This window comes from Dipodomys merriami, unplaced genomic scaffold, assembly GCF_024711535.1.
Source record: "Dipodomys merriami isolate MVZ:Mamm:240054 unplaced genomic scaffold, mDipMer1.0.p SCAF_1, whole genome shotgun sequence".
In the NCBI taxonomy this organism is placed as follows: Eukaryota; Metazoa; Chordata; class Mammalia; order Rodentia; family Heteromyidae; genus Dipodomys; species Dipodomys merriami.
The window spans coordinates 91,354,706-91,377,436 of record NW_027202270.1 but is presented as its reverse complement, the minus strand read 5'-3'; the positions used below and the strand labels follow the sequence as shown (position 1 = coordinate 91,377,436).

Here is a 22,731-nt window from a genome sequence, read left to right as displayed (position 1 = left end):
GCTAGTTAATTGGAGCTAAGAATCTCTGGAATTTGTCTTCTAAGCTGGCTTTGAACCAACCCTCAGATCTCAGCCCCATGAGTAGTTGGGATTACAGGCCTGAGCCACTGGTGCACAGCTTCAAATGTGCCTATTTGTTCAGTAATTTAAAGAGACCATGAATCAGACACAGTTTTTCCCCCTCTCAGATTTGCAGTTGAAGATCAGAACTCTAACCTACAGTTTTTACATATGAGGAACCCGAGGTCCACAGAAGTTGTGTCTTGCTCAGAGTTACACTGCTACACTGCATCAGAGGTAGTACTAACAACTAGGTCTTCCACTGCTCAATTCAGGCTCTCCCCAATGGGAGTGTTTAGTCACCCACTCTTTTGAACGCAACACCTCTCTACTGATCTTTCCTTTGTACTCACTACCACCACCCCTTCCAAACCTGGAGCAGTGAGTTTGCTTGGCCGCAGTGGCTCATGCCTGTAATTCTAAACTACTCAAGAGACTGAGAACTGAGGATCGCAGTTCAAAGCCAGCCAGGGTAAGAAAGTCAATGAAATGCTTCAATTAACTAGCAAAAAGCTGGAGTGGAGCTGTGGCTCAAGTAGTAGAGGCGTGTTAGCCTTCCTTCAGTGAAAAAACTAAGAGCCAGTACTGTTGCAAAGAAAGAGAGAAAAAGAGAAATTGGGGGGGGGAGTGAATGAAGGAAGGGAAAAAAAGAAAGAAGGAAAAAAGGAAGGAAGAGAAAATGATCAGATCTGAAGTTGAAGTCTTTTGACCCTTCTCCTGCAAGAAAATGAAAGACTACCTTTCCTTCCTTCTTCTTAACCCTTTCTGTGCTAGGGAGGTTGACCACATCACAAGGGGGAAAATGGGTGGCCTCACTTGGGACCGAAAGCTTGCAGTCCCCGCCCCCTGGTGCAGCAGCGAAGAGGGATAGAGAGCCACCTGTCAGAGGGATGTGGGCGGGGGCCGGGGCAGCGAGGCCCGCAGGACCGGAGAGTAGACGCCGCTGAGCGCACGCTCAGAGCAGACAGCTCGCAGGAGGCAGGATGCGATAGTCTTAAGACACTGGGAGCTGACAGCCAGAGGGAGGGAAAGGTGGTTACGGAGACCAGGCAGAGCCACCACGGGAGGTGAAGGATCGTGGAGGTGACAGCAAGGAGAGAACGCCGCGGCGAGGGGCTGCAGAAGCGGGCCCGGCGGTTCCCGTGTGGACGCAGAACAGGCGGGAGAGAGGGAGGGAGGGCAGCGGCAGGGCGCTGAGGGCTAGCCCAGCTGCGGCGGGGGGTGACATGTCCCGCGAGCGGCCCCTCCGCACAGACATTCCCCGCAACCTAAGCTTTATAGCTGCACTGACAGAGCGCGCCTACTACCGCAGCCAGCGGCCAAGCCTCGAGGAGGAGCTCGAGGAGGAGCTCGGCGAGGGCGGGACCCGGCCCGGTGCCCGATCCCGCGCTCACGCTCCACGTCGGGGTCGCCGAGCTCGCTCTGCACCGGCCGGCGGCGGTGCGGCTCGTGCGCCCCGCAGCCGTAGCCCTGACACCCGCAAGAGAGTACGCTTTGCGGACGCGCTGGGGCTGGAGCTGGCCTCCGTGCGCCGCTTCCGTCCCGGAGAGCTGCCTCGGGTGCCCCGCCACGTGCAGGTTCAGCACCAGAGGGACGCCCTCCGTCACTTCGCGCCGTGCCAGCCGCGCGCCCGCAGCCTCCAGGTAGGCGGCCGGGGGCACGCCCCTTCCCCGGGACTCCCCCAGTTGGCCGCGGCGGGCGTGTGGGAGTAGAATTTCCAAGGAGCACCCATCCAGCTGCAACCCAGAGCTGGCAACAGCTCTTCCCTTTTGGGGATCCCCAAGTTGGGAGTGGCTCTAGGCCACTCTTCTTTAAAGGGGCCCCATTCTGCCAGCCCGAAGCCGGGTCGGCCTCTGATTGGCCCGCACCTCTAACCACGCCCCCTTCACTCCTCCCCGCCCCTCTTTCCACCCAGGAGGCGCGCGCCGCCCTGGAGCCGGCCTGCGAGCCCGGTTTCGTCGCGCGCCTGCAGGCACAGCGCATTTGCTTGGAACGCGCCGAGGCGGGCCCACTGGGCGTGGCCGGGAGCGCGCGCGTGCTGGACCTGGCCTACGAGAAGCGCGTGAGCGTACGCTGGAGCGCCGACGGCTGGCGGAGCCAGCGCGAAGCCCCCGCCGCCTACGCCGGCCCGGCCCCGCCCCCTCCGCGCGCGGACCGCTTCGCCTTCCGCCTGCCCGCGCCGCCCATTGGAGGTTCTCTGCTCTTCGCCTTGCGTTACCGTGTGACGGGTCACGAGTTCTGGGACAACAACGGTGGCCGAGACTATGCTCTACGTGGGCCCGAGCATCCGGGCAGTGGCGGAGTCCCGGAGCCCCAGGGCTGGATCCACTTTATCTGAAACGAGGCGCTGGCCCGCCACTACGGAGAAACTCAAAGGCACCCGGGGCGGGGGCGGGGAGGGGGGCGAGGGGAAGCCGAGGGGGGCGGGAGGAAAGGGGAAAACCAAGGTCGGCGGAGTCCAGGGTGGGAGAAACCCACGAAGTTCAGAGAGGTTGGGGAGGTAAAAGCCGGCTGAGTGTAAGAGGGAACTCACGGCACAGAAAAGACATGCAGAAGGGCGCTGGAGGTATTAGAAGCAAACAGAAGAGAGGGTAAAGGTGAATATGGGAGAAAGTACCTCGTAAGCGGCGTTATGTATGGATTGTGGAGGTTTTTGATTTGTGAAGGCATTCAGATCGCCTCTACTAGCCTTGGCAACCTCGGGTCCTCCATCCCTGCCCATTTTAGCTTTTCTTTCATCCACAATTGCATTGCTTAATCCTGGGGACTTGGCCATTGCTCCCTGGATTCCCTTTTTACCTAGTCTTCATGGTCTGGCTGGGAAGTACTGACAGTAATCAGAGCTTCTTCGTCTCCAGGCAGGCAGGTGGGAGTGAAGGCAATTGTAGCCATGTTCTTTTAGTTAAATAATGGGACACCTAAGAGGTTGGTATACTCAGGGCTTCCAGAAAAAATGCCAGCCTTATCTTTCTGGGTGCCTTCTTAACCTCTAGCACTTTATGGACTGTTTGTCAAGGGGCACAAGAGTCTTCACCATTGTTTTTTCCTGCTATAGTAGAAAAGGAAGTCATTGACTAGTTGTATAAATTTGGACACATTACCTGTTTGAGTCCCAGTATCCTTCTTGTGAAATTTGGTCTGAGTTGGTTGATCTCTTAAGGCTACTATTTGACATCTACATCCTCTAACCTTATGTGACTGAAGATTGCACAGCACCTTCAACCCATGTTTAGGTCCCCACATTTTGGGCACATATATTCTAGAGCCCAGGAAAGATTCTAGCCTTCAGCTACAGAGTATTCCAGAGCTTCTTCCAAATCATTGCTTATCCTACACCCCTTGCTTTTTTGCTTTTGCCTCTACAGATTTCCAGCAGGGGGTACTCAGCTTTGGGAAGTGTATCTCCATTGAGAAAAGTAATGCTTGGAAGTCCCAAAATGAAAAGAAGCAATGTTGAGACCTCTCTGGATGAGAAAAGATTATTGGTATAGCTGGGTACTGGTGGCTTAGACCTGGAGTCATAGTTACTCAGGGAACTAAGATCTAAGAATTCCATCCAAAGCCAGCCAAGGCAGGAAAGTCCATGAGAATCCTGTCTCCAATTAACCACCAAAAACCTGGAAGTGGACATGTAGCTTCAGTGATGGAATGCCAGCCTTGAGCAAAAAAGCTAAGGGACAGCCCAGGCCCTTAGTTCAAGCCCCAGTACTAGCACACACACACACAAAGATTATTGATATTGATAAAAGAAATGGAGCCTGGCACTGGTGGCTCATGCCTATAATCCTAGCTAATCAGGAGGTTGAGATCTGAGGATCTTGGTTCAAAGCCAGCCCAGGCAGAAAAGTCTGTGAGACACTTATCTCCAATAAATCACCAGAAAACCAGAAGTGGCCCTGTGGCTCAAGTGGTATAGTACTTGCCTTGAGCTGAAGAGCTCAGGGACAGCTCCCAGGCCCAGAGTTCAAGCCCCACGACCGATAAAAAAAAAAAAAAGAAAAAAGAAAAGGAAAACCTATCAAGAATGAGAGCAACTTAGAAATTAAATGGCACCCAGAAGATGGCAGTCTCATTCATATCCTGAGTCAATTAAATGGAAAAACCTGATTCTTCCACGCCTTCACATTCAACCTGTTGTTCTGGTTAACTTTAACCTCTGGGTCATTATTTTATTGAGTCCATACTTACCTTTTTATCCTCTGACCTCTTTGCTTTTCTCTTTCTTTCTTTTTTTTTTTTTTTTTTTTTTGTCAGTCATGGGCCTGAACTCTGGGCCTGGGCGCTGTCCCTCAGCTCTTCAGCTCAAGGCTAGCGCTCTACCACTTGAGCTACAGCACCACTTCCGGCTTTTTCTGCTTATGTGGTGCTGAGGAATTGAACCCAGGGCTTCATGCATGCAAGACAAGCACTCTACCACTGAGCCACCTTCCCAGCCCCTGCTTTTCTCTTTCTTCCCTGGCCATCCCTTCTTATCTCTTTTTTCTTTGAATATGTAGGATATTTATTTACCTTTATTTCCTCCTTTTTTCTCTTTATCCTTGTTGATCTCTGTTATTCCTTCTCCCTTCAGAAGAGGTGAAGACCCTACTTCCTTTTCTTCCAAGACCATGGTTGATCCCACCTTTCTCCTTCAGGCTCCTTCACTGTCTTCTGAAGGGAGAAGAGGGAAAAGAAGCAGTTCCTGTTATTACAGATGAACAAGGAGCACCCAGGTAACTAACTCTCCACACTCTTTTTTTTTTTTCCTTGGGTCTGGTCATGGGGCCTGAACTCTGGGCCTCGGTGCTAGCCCTCAGCTCTTCAGCTCAAGGCTAGCGCTCTACCACTTGAGCCACAGCGCCATTTCCCGCTTTTTTCTTTTTGCTTATGTGGTGCTGAGGAATCGAACCCAGGGCCTCATGCATGCAAGGCAAGCGCGCTACCACTGAGCCAACTTCCCAGCCTCTCTCCACACTCTTTTCTGCCATTCATTTCTCAACATATTCTGCTTTCTCCTTTTCTCTATCAGTAAGTAGAAGAGAGTGGGCATATATGCCCATGTTTGCCCCTTCTCTCCAGAGCCTCAGTTCTTTGACAAGAGATAGCTGGGTCATTCCTAAAACAGGTGCCCATTTAAACAACATCCTTATCTTTTGAAGAAAAAAGAATTTCATGCATCTTGTGGATCACCTTCAGGTTCAAGTTCCAGCAAAGTGAAGAGAGAAACTGTATTGGAAACCACCACTCAGTACACTGTTGAGTCATCTGAGGGGAGCCCAGGAAGTCTCGGTCAAGGTTCAGTGTGTAATAATGTCTTGCCTAATGTGTATGTGTTGCTGTTATGTTGAATTAGCAATAATCATAGCACACACTTAACATTTGTCTGCTAAAATGTATTTTACATGCATGCTCAAAACCTATTGGTCAATTATCATTGTCTTTGTTTTAGATAAAAGTCTCAGAAAAACTTAGTAATTTGTTTAAGATCACACAGCTAGGAAATGGCACTGCTAGGATTTTAAGCCCAGGTAATCTACAGATACTATATGCAATACCATGATGTTATTTTTTTTCTTTAAAAATAAAATTACAAACATTGTTTGTGTATCATCTCTTGCTAGGAAAAGACCTGTGCCTTTCCATCCTCCTAGTCTTGTGAACTGGCTTGGAGAAGGCAAAGCACTGAGGGTCTCAGTCTTCCTTTGTTTTTCTCAAAAACTTGCTGTTGTTGCCTGTGCCAGTGTCCCAGCTCCCCAGGACCAGAAGGGGCCACTCTATTTGTCTGCTAAAGAACTTGGGAGTCTATTGATACCATCTAGAAGAATGGATTGATTTTCTTTACCCATTAAGGAATGAAAAGGCAGGAAAATGTTTAAGATAAACCAAGTAAGTTTATTTGAAAGTGAACAGAAAGCCGTGAAAGTAGTAAGACTTTTAGTTCCCTGACCTAGGATGGAATCCAGGGCCATGGCAGTGAGGAGGTGGTTGAAGGCTTCCATATGAAACCATAGATCCTTGAGATCAGTGTGTGAAAGGATTTCAAGATGGCTAACAAAAGGGAAGATTTAAGAAGTATAAGTTTTAGCAAAGTTTTATTTTAGTACATCAGGGTTAAGGTAGGGAGAAACAGAAACATTCTAAACCTCCCCAGTAGGAAAGAGGAGTTAAAAGACTCAAAATGGCAATTGTTACCTGCCTTTATTCCTTCTGAACTAAGGGAATACAGATGGTCACAACTAGCAGCCCCCCAACCCTTAGACAATGGTTCTGGGTAAGCAAAAATATGGAGTTATCTCTGGGACTACTCAAAACAGGGACCATAAGTGAGTCTTAAGCTTCCTTTCATCAGATAAGCCTCTCATCCTGCAGTCTACCCATTTACAGAGAGTGGCCAAGTTTTTACCATTTCAAAGGAGAAGGCAATTTTAGATAGCTAACCCCAATTAGTTTTCTCTGGTCTTGTAACTTAGCATTTAAGTGGAGGGAGCCTAACTGCTTTGTTGTTTCCTGGTTCCAATTTGAGTCTGCCCATTTTTATAGTTACTAAAAATAATATGGGCTGGGAAGGTGGCTCAGTGGTAGAGCACTTGCCTTGCAGGCATGAGGCCCTGGGTTCGATTCCTCAGCACCACATAAGCAAAAAGAAAAAAGCTGGAAGTGGCGCTGTGGCTCAAGTGGTAGAGCACTAGCCTTGAGCTGAAGAGCCCCCAGGCCCAGAGTTCAGACCCCACGACCGGACCTTCCCCCCCCCGCTCCCCCCAAAAATAATTATTTCCCTGTCTTCTCTCCCTATCTGTTCTGTCGTACCTTTCCATACAGTGTATTCTCTCCTGGCTCCACCAACCCTCTCTAGAGGACATTTTGAGTGTTTACTTCTCTTCCCCACTACTCATTGTCCTTGGCCAGGCAAATTCCCTAATATTTCCACAAGAAAGGTCTCTAGTTCAGACAGCTGCTAATGATCTATGCTTGAGCCCTCTTTGAGAGCCCTGGTATTATCTTTTGAGTAAATGCAGACTCCCACTGGAGATGGAACCAAGGATAAAACTTTTCTGAGCTCTTTATAAGGAATTGCCTTCTTAGACTCCCCATTAGTGGGATTAAGTTACAGTTTCCTCCTTTGTCCCAAGGCTGGGCCCTGCCCTGGGCTGAGCTGTCTTCTTTCATTTATAATGATAAATGCTACACCTATGGTACTTGGACTTATAAACTGTCAGTGCCACCCCACCTTGTAGAATGGGAGAAAATAATGAATATTGAATATTCATTGTGTTGTCTGGTCCTCTTGAGATTCCCAAAAGTTCCTGCCCATAAGCCTTTGGTGTGTACCTCTCTCTTAATGTGAGAACTGAGACTGTGCCTCCCCTGCTGACTTCCTGAGTTTGGACTGACCTGGCACAGCAATATTATATAAACCCTACTGTGCACATCAAATGAATTTGTCTATACTTCCTTTCCTCTGTAGTATTGTTTCCAAATCTCATCCATATTTCTTCTAGCCCCATTAAATGAGTACTCTAGGTAGGTCTGCAGCCAGGGACTACTATATCCCTGGTTGCTGGGAAATCTTTAGGGGTTGGCCAGATCTTCAGGGGTCCTGTCGTGTGTTATGTGTTCCAGGATCTTACCACCATTTGGGGTAATAGGAAAGTACCAGGGCCTAGCTCTTTAGTTCCCTGGCACCAGCAGCCGCTGTTAAAGAGAGCCACTTGGGAAAAACTTTTTGGTTGGGACTGTTTCTTAGGAGGCCATTTGAGTTACATTCAATAGGCACTATGGAAAAGCAAAGCCCTTTGTCAAAAGCAACCCTGAAGCAAAGGATAAGAAATATGACAGACAAGACCTTTATCTAGCCTAGGATAGAGTGATAGAAGGGATTAAAGGAAAGAAGTCCTTGAAAAAGATCAAGTTCTATCTGGTAACATAACTCAAGTGGTACATAGTACTTGCCTAGCATATACAATGCCCTGGGTTCAATCTCCAGTACCACCACAAAAGGAAATTCTTCAAAAAAAAAAGATCTAACAGGATAACTCTCATAATCACCTAAAAGATGAAAGAATTCATTACCTACCACCTAAGGAAAAAACCACCTTACTAATATGGAATGTCTAGCTGGAGCAAGTTTAGATATGTTATCATGTCATAATGGCCAAGTTGTGATATCACTACGGAACACCCACTCTTCCATGCATGGTGTAATGAAGCCAGACATGCTGAAGGGAAGAGTCAGCATGAGGAACAGACACCCACAGAAAGGTAAGCCCAGGGCTTCTTCTCATGGCTTATTGAATACCTAGGGGCTCTGTGGTCCTGATCTCTTTTGAGACTTCTTAGTTTCCTGATGGGTTCTTCAAAGAATTCTTTCACAAACACATTCAGCGTAGGTTTTTTTTTTAATAAGTTTTTTTAATTGTGAAAATACTGTACAGAGGGGTTCCAATTACATGAACATGAGCAAGGTAATGAGTACATTTCTTATCAAGCATTGTTGCCTCCTCCTTTGTTTTTCCCCTACCATCCCTTCCCTCCCATCTCCCAATCTCCCCAACTACATCACCTCCCCCCCCACACACACCTTCAGCATAGCTTTTGCTTTCTCAGATCCATCGATTCCTAGGACTTGCAGTTCTCTTTGGCTCTTTAGCTCTTCCTAGCTCTGGTATTTCTTAGAAGATGAGACAGATGCTGGAGCAGGATTCTTTTATCCATTTTGTTAGTCCCAAGGGTAGATCCATGTTTCTGAGTGCTAAAAGTCTACAACTTGGAAGAAAAAAAAGATAAATTAAAAATTACAAACCAAACTTGGGCACAACATGAGGAAAGATACCAAACAAATTGGTTTTTACAAAGATGATGAAAGGGGCTGGGAAGGTGGCTCAGTAGTAGAGTGCTTGCTTTGCATGCATGAAGTCCTGAGTCCTCAGCACCACATAAACAGAAAAAGCCGAAGTGGTGCTGTGGCTCAAGTGGCAGAGCGCTAGCCTTGAGCTGAAGAGCTGAGGGATAGTGACCAGGCCCAGAGTTCAAGCCCCACAACCGACCAAAACAAAAAAAAAAGATGATGAAAGATTATGTGGCAAATAGGTTTTCTTCAGTATATTTCATGCTCTTTGATATGATTACATAGTATTTAAAGGATAAGAAGTCAGGCACTAATGGGTCATTCCTGTAATCCCAGCTACTCAGGAGGCTGAGATCTGAGGATTGCAGTTTGAAGCCAGCCCAGGCAGAAAAGTATCTCCAATAAACTGGAAAAAAAAACAACCAGAACTGGTGCTGTGGCTCAAGTAGTATCCTTGAGCACAAAGAGGCTCAGGGACAGCATCCAGGCTCTGAGTTTAAGCCCCAGGACCAGCAAAAAAAGAAAGAAAAAAAAAAAAGAAACAACATCATTACAACAGCTCCATTCTGAGGAGCTAGGGAGTACTGTTTTAACATGGGGGGCTGGCACAGTTCAGCCCATAATATTATATCTACATGGAAACAATTTATTCACAGAAGTAACTACTAACTACACATAAGTATACCTACTCAAACTAAATGGCTTTTTGTTTGTGCTAATGCAGGGGCTTGAAGTCAGGGCCTGAGCACTGTCCCTGAGCTGCTTTTGCTCAAGGCTAGTGTCCTACCCCTTGAACCACAGCTTCATTTCTGGCCGTTTTTGGTAGTTTATTGGAGATAAGAGTCTCACAGACTTTCCTGCCCAGGCTGACTTCGAACCACAGTCCTCAGATCTCATCCTCCTGAGGTGTGAGCCGCTGGCACCTAGCTCCCAAACTAAATATATTTCCTACTTAGCCATTTCCAAAATATCTGGCATATCTGGGGTTTCTATATTGCTAACTGATGAAGGGGAAATCAAAAGGGAAGAGACACCAATCTTTTTTCTTTTCTTTTTTGTTGGTTGTGGGGCTTGAATTCAGGGTCTGGGCACTGTCTCTGAACTCTTTTGCTTAAGGCTAGCACTGTAGCACTTTGAGCCACAGCTCCACTTCTGTGGGTTTGTTTTTTTGGTTTTTTTGTCCCTCAGGTCTTCAGCTCAAGGCTAGCACTCTACCACTTGAGCCACACACAGTGCCACTTCCAGCTTTTTTTTCCTGTTTATGTGGTGCTGAGGAATCGAACTCAGGGCCTCATGCATGCAAGGCAAGCACTCTACCACTGAGCCACCTTCCCAGCCCTTCTGTGTGTGTGTGTGTGTGTGTGTGTGTGTGTGTGTGTGTGTGTGTGTGTGTGTGTGTGTGTGTGTGTGTGTGTGTGTGTGTGTGTGTGTGTGTGTGTGTGTGTGTGTGTGTGTGTGTGTGTGTGTGTGTTGAATGGTTAATTGGAGATAGGTGTTTCAAGGAGGTTTTGTTTTTTTGTTTTTTCCTGCTGGGGCTGGCTTTGAACTGCAATCCTCAGATCTCAGCCTCCTGACTAGCTAGGAAATATGAGCCACTGGTGCCTGGCAAGATACCAATCTTAACCACATTTTCAGTTCAAGTAAATTTTTGCAAATTTTACAAAACCTCATGTACATTGTCATGTGGCTGGGTCTCTCTCACTGCCTTACAGGAAGCACCTTGAAACTTTGGAATCCTTAGATATAGATGGGGTAAAGGTATCAATCATCCTTGCTAATCACTGAGCCTTGCAAAAGGAGAGAATATTTTTACCAAAGGTGGAGCCATTAACATCTGTATATTGAATATAGTAAGTCCCTATTCATCAGCACAAGTTCCTGAAAGAGGGGCTGAATATTGTCCTACTAAAAGTGGGTCCCTCCCTTTTCTCATATTGTCTGCTTAGACTTCTTCCTCTTAATCCAGTTCCTACCTCACTGCACTCCATCTTCTAAACCTAGAGGGTGAAACTTGAAGAGGCTTCATCTTACACTCTAGAATTGGGTCAAGGGAGGTTCTTCCTTTCGTGGATTATCTCCTTTCCTCCCAGTCTCCGACTCAGGAGTGTCTTGAAATAGAAAGGTGACCAAGTTTTCCACCTTTTATTAATTCCAATTTCATGATCAAAGGACAGCTAGAGTGACTCACCAATACTTCCAGGGTTAGGTAATTAGTTCTCCTATAAAGTTCCATCCTGGCTTTCTAGCTGAACATGAACACTTTCTAGTTAATCCAGTCTAACAAACTGTTTGGGTTATGAGGGAGCAATCTCTTTCTTGGTAATTGAAGGCTATCACTAGATAAAATGTTCTACTTTTTCCTTCCATCATTACATACAAATCAGTAGAGCATTGTATTATCATGATTTAGGAGAATGTCTTAATAGATATCAACAGTCCTAGCTCACACCCTGAAGAATCATCACTGTTTCTAACTGATTTCTAATTAGTATGTAATTACCCTCATTATTTTTTTTTTCCAGTCATGGGGCTTAAACTCAGGACCTGGGCACTACACCTGAGCTTCTTTTTGCTCAAGGCTTGTACTCTACCACTTGAGCCACAGTGCTACTTCTGGCTTTTTCTGTTTATGTGGTACGGAGGAATGAAACCCAGGGCTTCATGCATGCTAGGCAAGCATTCCCAGCTCCCTATTTTTTTTTTTTTTTTTGGTCAGTGTGGGGCTTGAACTCGGCTTGGGTGCTGTCCCTGCACTCTTCAGCTCAAGGTGAGCGCTCTACCACTTGAGCCACAGCGCCACTTTCAGTTTTCTAGTGGTTTATTGGAGATCAGAGTTTCACAGAGTTTCCTGCCCGGGCTGGCTTTGAACTGCGATCCTCAGATCTCAGCCTCCTGAGTACCTAGGATTATACGTGTGAGCCACCAGCTCCCGGCTTTAGATTTTTTTTGTAGCGCTTGAACTCAGGACTTGAGCACCATCCCTGAGTTTCTTTTGCTCAAGGCTAGCACTATACCACTTAAACCACAGCTCTACTTTGGCTTTTTGGTAGTGAAGTATCATGAACTTCACTGCCCAAGCTGGCTTCAATCCAAGATCCTCAGATCTCAGCTAAAATCCTCAACCAGATCTCAGATCTTAGAGTAGTTTAGGATCCAGGCATGAGCTGCTGGTGCTCAGCCTGATTTTTTTTTTTTTTTGCTATGTATTACTTTGAAAGAAAGCTCTTAGGAGCTGCAATTGTTACTAAATGTAATGAAAATTAGCGAGACAGACTATTAAGAGAAAATAGACAGCTTTGAAGCTTTGTGCCAGTTCTGGAGCTTGAACTCTGCGCCTGGGCACAAGGCTTTTTAAAGAGGACCTGGGAGATGTCACTGAAGAAAGAAGTGTTCCCAATTTTTATTACGAAGATGGAGAATCCTAAATAGGCTAAATTTGGCCCAGAACTTCATACAGTGTGGGGTAATGCTTTCCTCAAAAGCATTTTATTGTGACCCTTTACTTGACAGGGAAAACCAAACTCCCCAAATAGGAAGCAGAACTCCGAACCCTTTTTACCAGGGCACCGGGAGGAGCCAGAGGGGTCTGGTAGGTCCCAAAATGGTGACTCCAACATTTCATCTTCAGGAACACCTTTCTGGTATCAGATTGACCCATGAGACCACTGGTTCCTAAGATCCCCCAGAAAGATTTCTGGGTGCAAGATATCTGATCCATCTCAAGCACAAATTCTCAGTGGCTTGAGTTTTTTTGGGTTTTGTTTCAGTCTTTTTGGTTATATGGCTTTCTACAGCTGATGCTGCTGGTGGCGGCTAGGCATGGGCTGGGGAGGACAGGGCTCCTGTGTAAGTCAGGAGGAAATATTAAAAAGGACTCCCAGAGGACTTCCTAAAGCAGTAAATGTAGTTATTCCCAGTCCAGACAGGTAGAGAGAATTTAAGGGAGAATGATACCCAAAGTACTTAGAAGGTCCTGTGTTGATAGGTCGAGTAGGCGAGGTACCACTTAAAATACCCAGTCCCAGGGGACACCTTCTTGGCTGACCCCAGCCGTGAACCGGGCAACCAATTGCAGTCTTCAGCCGAGACCCTACGCAGCCAATGACCGGTCCAGTGCGTGGCGTTGGTACCCGCCTGCTGGTACTCGCCAATCAGAACTCAGGCCACCTTGGCACCGCCCCCTTGGCATCCACCCACCCATCAGCCCCGCCTCCAACTCGCAGGAGCTGGGAGGGCTGGACCCCCAGGCTCTCGGGGGCGGGGGGACAGTCCTGGCCCCGACCCTCCGCGCGGGTGGGCTTGGAGCAGGCCGCAGCGATTTATAACTCCACTCCCACCCGGAGGCCCTCTGCCCTCTTCCCCTCCCCGCTCCCCCTGCCCCCTCGGCTCATGGTGCGAGGCTGGGAGCCGCTGCCAGGGCCGGACCGCGGTGAGTGACCCCCAGCCCCTGAACTTCCCCTCCCAGCCGGTGCTCGACCTCCGACCTCCAGAGTCTCATCCCTGGCCGGGAGGAGGAGAATATTAGGTTCGAAGTCGTCCGATTCTCCTTTTTTTCCTCCGGACTTTTTGGTTACTTGTTTCTGGGGAGGACGAGGGGGTGTGAGGGAGTCTGGGTTGGGGTGCCCTTGGCCAGGGGGAGGATTGAGATTCGCCTGCCTCCTGAGGCTCACCCTGTGAGTGCCAACAACTTTTTGTTCTCTGACCCAGTTCCGAGCAATGTAGACTGCCTGTGAAATGGAGGCTAGGAGAAACAGTTCCTTCCCAGGCCGCTCCCCCATCCCCATGACGACCCCCAGGCAACCTCAACACACAGAACCGGACTGAGAGGTTTAGGAGAGACTGCCCCTGACTCGTGCCCAGCCACAGACAGAAAACCAACCTGGAAACCAGGAGCCCAAGTCCTCAGCAGTTCCCGGTTGTTGCGTCTTAACTCGAGACTTCTAAACTGAAAGAAGACTCAAGCTGAGACCTGTTTGGTAATGTGGGCCTGGATCAGATGTTTTTTGTGTGTCCTATAAGCCTCCTTGCCATACAATTGAAGCTCTTTTATATTATTATGTTAGGTAGTAATTATAGCATCAATTGAAAAAGACAAAGTTAATTTTAAAGATAATGCATACATATCTTAAGTACAATAATTAAAAGTACATTTACTTCACCAATCTTTTAGTGCTGAGACTTTATAACTCTATTGAATGGAGTTCCCAATTGCTTTTCTAGTTTTTACTACACAAGGGAGTCTCCTTGCTGCACCCTGAGAATTTTATCAAATTAGGGATGTTTGGGCCCACATCCAGGCTAATTAAATCAGAATTGAGAGGAGGGTGGTCTTTTAACTTTTCCAGGTCATTCCAGTGTATCACCATAGATGAGAGCCTCTCAGACACTTTTCATCTATAATTGCCAGTTTTTATTTCTAGAAAGTGAAGTGAGATTGGATACTTCCCTAGAAGGAATATAAGTGCAACACTTTTGAGATTTTCAAGGCTTATCACCAGATTTACAGTTGACTTGCTCACTGCTAACTTACCAGTTTTTACATGTATATTACTCTTTATGTCTCTGCAGAGTATTTTATTTTTTATATTTTTGTTTTTTGTGGTAGGGTCTTCAGTTTCCCAAATTGACTTAGTTTTCATAGGAACAGTTTTGATTGGTGTGTGTGTGTGTGTGTGTGTGTGTGTGTAAGACATGGGACTTGAATTCAATACCTGACACTTTCACTTACTGGCTAGCACTCTACCAGCTGAGCCACACCTCCAACCTCAGGAACAGTTTTTAATGAAGTATTTTTTTTTTAATTTTTTTATTGTAAAGATACTATACAGAGGGTTACAGTTACATGAGTGAGGTAATGAGTACACTTCATCTTGAACATTGTTACCCCCTCCTTAATGAAGTATTTTTATAGGCTTATGTGATATTTAACATTATTATATACATACAGGAAAAAAACATGGGCATAGGTAGTTTTTTTTGGGGGGGGGGCAGTCCTGTTGTGGGCCTGAACTCTAAGCCTGGGTGCTGTCCCTCAGCTCTTCAGCTCAAGGCTAGCGTTCTACCACTTGAGCTACAGCGCCACTTCCAGCTTTTTTTTTTCTGCTTATGTGGTGCTGAGGGCCTCATGCATGCAAGGCAAGCGCTCTACCACTGAGCCACCTTCCCAGCCTGGCATAGGTAGTTTTAAAATCACACAAACAGTTCCACTCCCACAGATAAACCGAGTGAGTCCAACGATTTGGGTGCACTGGAGAGTACCACTACACTGCGTTGTTGGTCATAGAATCCAATGGGTCAGGAGAGCCAGGTTCCTGCCCAGTGGATCACCCTTTCTATTTTCTTTGATACTTCTAGCAATTTGTCCCTTCCTTTGTCTTCCCATTCAATTACACCAAGCTTTTTTATCCATAAGCAATTACCATCACTGATTTTATTAAGTTGGGAATAGAAAAGGCAGAGGTTCTTAAACTTTTTGATATCAGCGAAGCACCTAAGGATGTAAATGTTTTTATTTTTTTTCTTTTCTGGTTTTGTTGCTTGAGCTCAGGCTCTGGGTTCTGTCCCTGAGCTAGGTCTCTATCACTTGAGCCACAGTGCCACTTCTGGCTTTTTCTGAGTAATTTATTGGAGATAAGAGTCTCTCAGACTATCCTTCCCAGACTGGCTTTGAACTGTGATCCTCAGAGCTCAGTCTCTTGTGTAGCCAGGATTAGAGGCATGAGCCACCAGTGCCTGGCAGTGTAAATGTTCTTTTTTTTCCTTTTGCCAGTCTTGGTGCTTGAATTTAGGGCCTGGGCACTATCCCTAAATTGCTTTTGCTCAAGGCTGGCATTCTACCACTTGAGCCACAGCACCACTTCTGGTTTCTGGTGATTAACTGGAGATAAGAGTCTCACAGGGCTAGGAATGTGGCTTAGTGGTAGAGTGCTTGCCTCGCATGCATGAAACCTTGGGTTTGATTCCTCAGTGCCACATAAACAGCAAAAGCTGAAAGTGGCGCTGTGGCTCCAGGTAGTAAAGTGCTAGCTTTGAGCAGGGAACAGTGATAGTGCCGGGTCCTGAGTTCAAGCCCCAGGACTGGCAAAAAAAAAAAAAAAAGGACTCACAGATTTTATTACCCAGGCTGATTTCAGCCTGTGTAAGAGATCCTCAGCTCTCAGCCTCCTGAGTAGATAGTCTTGTAGGCATGAGCCACCAGCACCTGGCTTGTTTGTTTGTTTTGTTTATTTATTTAGTGCTGGTCCTGGGGCTTTTACTCAGGACCTGAATAAAAGATGAGAGCCACTGGTGCCTGGCTGCTTTATTCTTTTTTTTTGGTTAGTTGGGAATTGAACTATGGCCTAGGTGCTGTCTCTGAGCTCTTTTGCTCAAGGATAGTGTTCTACCACTTTGAGCCATAGCTTTACTTCTGGTTTTCTAGTAGTTAATTGGAGATAATTGAACCAGGTGCAGGAGGCTCATGGTTCAAAGTCAGCCTGGGCAGGAAAGTCCGTGAGACTCTTATCTCTAACCACAAGAAAACCAGAAGTGGTACTGTGACTCAAGTGGTAGAGCGCTTGCCTCGAGCTGAAGGGCTCAGGGACAGTGCCCAGGCACAGAGTTCAAACCCTACAACTGACCAAAAAAAAAAAAGTCTCACAGACTTTCCTGTCCAGACTGACTTCTAGCTGTTAGATATTAGCCTGCTGAGTAGCTAGTATTACAGGTGTTAGCCACTGGAGCCCGGCTTACTTTATTCTTTATGCTACATTTTCCTCATATCTAAAGGCAATTATATGTCCTTATGGGAAAGGATACAACAGAGGTTAAGTAGATAGCAAACATCGTCAGAAGTTTCCTCCAGCTTGCATTTATTTTCTAAATTGTGGTATAACCACAGGCCGTGAAGCAATGTAGGGATGAATCTGGGAGGAGAAAGGTAGAACTATCACATAGGCAATTCATGTGGCAATTAAAAAGGACCTAAATTATGGAAGTAGTTCTCCCAACTATGATTTTCATGCTTTTTTTTTTTTTTTGAGACAATGTCTCTTTGTAGATCAGGCTTGTCTTGAACAGAATAAGTAGCCTAGGTTGGCTGAGATCCTCCTACCTCAGTCTCCAGAAATGCTGAGATTACAGGTGTGTGCTACTATACCCACAGCATACTTTTTTTTTAAAGCAGCAAAATTTATTCTGAAATTGTATACAATTGTATACCCCAAAATACAGAAAATATAAAAGCACAGGGACTTGGGATATAGTTCCGTTGTAGAGCACTTGTCTAGCATGTTTAAGTCCCTGTTCCCAGCACTGTAAAATAAATTGGAGGGAAAAAAAGCCAGGCAAAGTGGATTATACTTGATATTTCAGCTACTTGAGACAGATTGGGAAGGTCTCAAGATCTAGCCCATTCAGAAACCTAGCTCAATAAAACAAACTGGGCATAATGATACATATTGTCATCCTAGCTATATTTTGGGGTATACAAAAAATAACAAAACCAGAAAAGAGTGGAGGTGTGAGTCAAGTAGCAGAACACCTACTTACCAAGTGCAAGGCCCTGAGTTCCAACCAAAAAGAAAAATAAAATCTATGGGTAGGGTGGAGGGAGAGTTAAGATTGTATGATGCTTAGCCTACATGAGGCTTGGGTTTAATCCCCAGCATCAACTACCCCCCCTCAAAAAAGAAAACTACCCCCTCAAAAAACAATCTACCCATGTTGCCTCCATTTACCCACCTAAGATATCCTTCAAGCTTACTGAATTTAGATCTGTATTGCATTCTACTTGTTAAGATTCAATTTCTTTTCAATTTTTTAATTTTTTGCCAGTCCTGGGGCTTGAACTCAGGGCTTGGGCATTGTCCATGAGCTCCTTTTGCTTGAGGCTAGTACCCTACCATTTGAGCCACAGTGCCAATTCTGGCTTTTTCTGTTAATATGGTACTGAGGAATCGAACCCAGGGCAAGCACTTATACCACTAAGCCACATTCCCAGCCCAAGATTCAATTGTTAAAAGCAAGCACTAAATATTGATTGTAGCAAGCACTAAAATACTTAGTAAAGCCGGGCGCTGGTGGCTCATGCCTGTAATCCTAGCTACTCAGGAGGCTGAGATCTGAGGATCACGGTTCAAAGCCAGCCCGGGCAGGAAAGACTGTGAGACTCCTATCTCCAATAAACCACCAGAAAACCGGAAGTGGCACTGTAGCTCAAGTGGTAGAGTGCTCGCCTTGAGCTGAAGAGCTGAAGGACAATGCCCAGGCCCAGAGTTCAAGCCCCACGACTGACAAAAAAAAAAAATAATAATAAAATACTTAGTAATTCTTAAAATTACAAAAAATCCCTAGGGCTGGGCATGTCCTTGAATGGTAGATACTTGTCTGGTATGCATGGTGCTCTTTGTTCTATCCCCAGCACCATAAAAAGTGAAATCCCTGATATTACATGACACTGACTTCATGGACTTGATAATTTATTTTCTCAGTTCATCTATAGCATTTGCATAGGAATCCTGTCAGAGGTAATATTTATAAATACCAATGCAATTTCCCAAAGCATTCAAAGTGACTTGTGTTTGAAAGGATCTCTGAAGCCATCATAGAGAACTGAATTAAAATTAACAGAATATTCTGGGAAATAATCTGAGCAAGTATTTCAGGAATGAAGACTGGGGCTATCTCTGCAATCCCCACACCCATCACCCTGGGAGCCATGCTGCTGCTGGACAGCTTGCAGGAGTGGGTTGTAATTCATAATGAATCTGTCCACCTGGTTTTGAGGAGAAAGCTGGGCTAGACTGATAAGAGCAAGAAGTCTCTTGCCCAGTGTGAAAGGGGCTTAGTGGAGTGTGTGTGTGTGTGTGTGTGTGTGTGTGTGTGTGTGTGTGTGTGTGTGTGTGTGTGTGTGTGTGTGTGTGTGTGTGTGTGTGTGTGTGTGTGTGTGTGTGTATGTTGTGAAAGTGAAAGTAGGGGAGGAGGAGGAAGAAACATTCCCCTCTTCACGGGCCTAAACCCATGGGGAGTGAGCCCCGTTTGTCCCCTATCTCTACTCTCTTATCTCTTCTCCTAAGAGATGAAAAATGAATAAGCTGTCTGATTTGAGTTTAGGACTTGAAGGTAGTATTCCCCTCCTCCCAACTGTACCACCAAAAAGGGAAAGAGTGAAAAAGGGCTGGGCAGAGAACAATGCTGTCTGACTTTCTAGGTAGTGAGTTGTTGGTTACTTTTCTGTCTCCACATTCTAGAGGTAATAGTAAATTGTTAGGAGCCAAAAAGCAATAGGAGATTACTGTTACTTTTGTTTTCGTAGTTGAGTCTTCATTTAGTGATTCCTGTTCCATGAACTTTGAAAGTGAGAGTTGGGCTCAGCTCCAGAAGTAAGTTTGAATTGGAAAGCTAAAGACTGTGTATAAAGATAACCTTTTCTTCTTACCTTCAAAAAACCAGTTTTGTCTTTAGTGAAACATGCACTATTCATGTGACTTGAGATCATTTTTATCCTGGCTTCTATGGGCTTTAACCTTTTCATAAAGTAGCCCAGAAATTCTAACAGCCTCTGATGAGAAATTGTTTGAGGCACTTTAAAACAATACAACATGATATAAAGATAGTAGTTCAGTGTCCAACATAAGTTTTGTACAAATTGAGTAATATAGGGCTGGGAATGGCTCAAATGGTAAGGTGCCTGCATAGCAACTGTGAGGCCTTGAGTTCAATTCCCATATGTGAGAGAGAGAGAGAGAGAGAGAGAGAGAGAGAGAGAGAGAGAGAGAGAGAGAGAGAGAGAGAGAGAAATGAGTGATACGCCAAGAGGAGCCTCAATGATTAAGCTGTTTCTCTTCTTATTACAGCTATCTGTGAAGGGTACAAATCAGAATACAGCATGCCTCCTAATAAAGAGGCCAGCAGACTTAGCCCAGCATCAGGGCTCATCTGCCTACCTCCAATCTCTGAGGAGATCCAGCTTGTGTGGACCCAAGCAGCTCAGACCAGTGAGCTGGACAGCAATGAACACCTGCTTCAGACCTTCAGCTACTTTCCCTATCCCAGCCTAGCAGACATTGCCCTTCTCTGTCTACGTTATGGGCTGCAGATGGAGAAAGTCAAGACTTGGTTCATGGCCCAGCGCCTCCGATGTGGCATTAGCTGGTCATCTGAAGAAATAGAAGAGACACGAGCCCGAGTGGTCTACCATAGGGACCAACTCCATTTCAAATCCCTTCTCGCTTTTACTCATCATGCAGGGCGACCCCCAGAGGAGGCATCTCCAATGCCAACTGAACAACTTGGTCTTGGAATAGGTCCTCTGACGCTTAGTGAGCCTACCCAGATGAAGGGATTGAAGGTTGAGCCTGAAGAGTCCTCTCAGATCCTACCTCTGCCATTGAGTCATCAGAAAGCAAAGGAGCCCCTGATGACACCTGGCAGTGGAGCATTCCTCCACCAATCAGATATTTTGCAGGATCTCCAGAGCTGTGGCCTCTCCAAGGAGCAGGCACGTAGGGCTCCTGAGCAGTCAGCTGGCATAGGTTCTGCTTCCTGGAACAACTCCACAACTGTCCACCAGCCACATGCTCAAATTAAGCCCAAACCAATCTCAATACTTGCTAGTAGTTGTAAGGAGGAGTCAACATCTAGTGTGACTCCTTCTTCCTCTACCTCTTCTTCCTCTTTCCAGGTACTGGCTAATGGAGCTACTGCCACCTCTAAGCGCCTCCAGCCACTGGGCTGTATCTCGCAGTCACTCTCACTCAGTGAACAGGGACAACCCTCACATCTGGAGCCAGCCTGGTCCCATGGGCTAAGGCCTAATTCAGCTGCAGGTAGGGGTGGCCTCACAGAATACCTTTCCCCAGATATGCAACGCCAGCGAAAGACTAAGCGCAAAACCAAAGAACAGCTGGCTATCCTCAAGTCCTTCTTTCTACAGTGCCAATGGGCACGACGGGAAGATTACCATAAATTGGAACAAATCACTGGTTTACCTCGACCTGAAATCATTCAGTGGTTTGGTGATACACGCTATGCCTTAAAGCACGGACAATTAAAATGGTTTCGGGATAATGTAGTACCTGGCGCCCCTAGTTTCCAAGACCCAATGATTCCTACACCACCTTCAACCCGCTCCTTGAAAGAATGGGCTGAAACACCACCTCTGCCAACCCCTCCACCCCCCCCTGATATACGACCCTTGGAGAAGTACTGGGAAGCTCACCAACAGCTCCAGGAAGCTGACATTATTAAGTTAAGCCAGGCATCTAGGCTTAGCACTCAGCAAGTACTGGACTGGTTTGATTCTCGATTACCTGAGCCAGCTGAGGTGGTAGTTTGTCTAGATGAAGAAGAAGAGGAAGAAGAGGAGGAACTGCCAGAAGAGGATGAGGAAGAAGAGGAGGAGGAAGAAGATGGTGATGATGATGATGATGTGATTATACAGGACTAAGGTGGGGGCGGCTAGGGAAAAAGGAATCTGTTACTAAAAGATGAACCAATTTAGTAACTGCTTAAACAAAGAAACCACATTTTTATAATTGCCTTGTAACAAAGAACTAAAAAACTTAGTGTTCAGGGTGGGCTATAGGGGCATGGCTAGGTTGAGAGGATGGCCTGGGAAAGATCATAGGACACAAAACAATGTATTGGATCAGCAGAAATCTAGTCTCTAGCCTCCAGGTAGAGTGGGCTGAGGATCTGTGCAAATGACAGGCCAGTAAATAGCTTTAGCTCTCCTCCTTTTTGCGGTTCTTTTCAATTAGTGTAACAGGGGCCAGACGTTCACACATCTCCAGAAGGCCCGAGAAGGAGGAGAAAAATACTCTAACTCAACTGATGACTCTAATGCACCCACAGTCTTACCATTTTCACTAGAATATAAGGCTACCTTGTACCCCTTCTTTTCTGAGCACAAGTCCATACATCATGCAGCTAAGAGTCTCAGTACATCCTGGTCTTGTTGCCAGTATGACATTGTTTTGCCTGCTTCATCACTGAATCACACCAGTAGCACAGTGTCCTCATTTCTAATTCTAGGACCACTTTGCCTTCTACCTTTTTATCTCTACGAAATCCCTTTTGTCTCAGGGTAAATCTTCCCACATAGTTTGTGTTAATAACTGGGGTGGTGAATATTTAGGTTGGATATTTATTGGAGGTGGGAATTAAAGGAGGTGTACTTTAAAAGTAGAATTATGTTACAGAGTGATGGAGAAGGAATGCTTTCTCCTGGTGGAAAGGTGGCAGAGATAGTTCTAGGTTTGGTTTTACAAACCTGACATTACCTCTGTCCTGCTTGACAGAGATTGAATTTTCCTATTTTGCTACTGATTGAATTTGTGTCCAGAAAACTCTTCCTTCTCTATTGGTTTTATCTTGTAGACAGAGGGACTACAATCTTTAATTGGATTATTGATATTTTAGATTGGTTTTCATCAGTTGGATCATATGTAAAGCAAATAGATCAATGGTTTAGTCATCTAAAGTAAGGGTGGAAGCCCCCAATTGCTAGACTATAATAAAGGCCAAAATTAAAGTTGTTTCTTTCTTCTCCACTCTTTTATTTGGTCAGTTGTGGGGCTTGAACTCTGGGCCTGGGTGCTGTCCCTCAGCTCTTCAGCTCAAGGCTAGCTCTCTACCACTTGAGAGACAGCACCACTTCCAGTTTTCTGAGTGGTTTATTGGAGATAAGAGTCCCAGAGACTTTCCTGCCCTGGCTGGCTTTGAACAGTGATCCTCAGGTCTCAGCCTCCTAAGTAGGCTAGGATTATAGGTGTGAGCTACTGGCACCCAGCTCAGTTTGCCACTCTTATGGTCTAGAAATTGATGGATCCAACTCCATTAACATTTCTGATTTAGGGGCTAGGTGT

The 22,731-nt window shown here is 46.0% G+C and overlaps 1 protein-coding gene across 7 annotated transcripts; it reads left to right on the top strand.

Annotated features, from left to right (window-relative positions):
• Nucleotides 1–1,286: 1,286 nt before the first annotated feature.
• Ppp1r3e (protein phosphatase 1 regulatory subunit 3E) lies at nucleotides 1,287–22,416 on the top strand. 7 transcript variants are annotated; one of them, XM_070025246.1, is made up of 3 exons: nucleotides 1,287–1,703; nucleotides 1,976–2,436; nucleotides 4,695–5,637. In XM_070025246.1, the coding sequence occupies exons 1-2, from the start codon at nucleotides 1,287–1,289 to the stop codon at nucleotides 2,396–2,398; spliced, it is 840 nt and encodes a 279-aa protein (XP_069881347.1). In that variant the 3' UTR covers nucleotides 2,399–2,436; nucleotides 4,695–5,637. The 7 variants fall into 7 exon arrangements, with proteins under 7 accessions (XP_069881347.1, XP_069881319.1, XP_069881328.1 ...); XM_070025218.1 differs by lacking the exon at nucleotides 1,287–1,703 and adding an exon at nucleotides 19,720–22,416 and having other exon boundaries at nucleotides 2,357–2,436; nucleotides 4,695–4,772; XM_070025227.1 differs by lacking the exons at nucleotides 1,287–1,703; nucleotides 1,976–2,436 and adding exons at nucleotides 2,497–3,545; nucleotides 19,720–22,416 and having other exon boundaries at nucleotides 4,695–4,772.
• The last annotated feature ends 315 nt before the right edge of the window (nucleotides 22,417–22,731 follow it).

Coding starts and splice junctions, on each gene's coding strand:
- Ppp1r3e (XM_070025191.1), top strand. CDS start 8,229: ATGCATGGTGTAATGAAGCCAGACATGCTGAAGGGAAGAGTCAGCATG. Junction 8,299..19,719: donor GAACAGACACCCACAGAAAG/GTAAGCCCAGGG, acceptor TTCTTATTACAG/CTATCTGTGAAGGGTACAAA.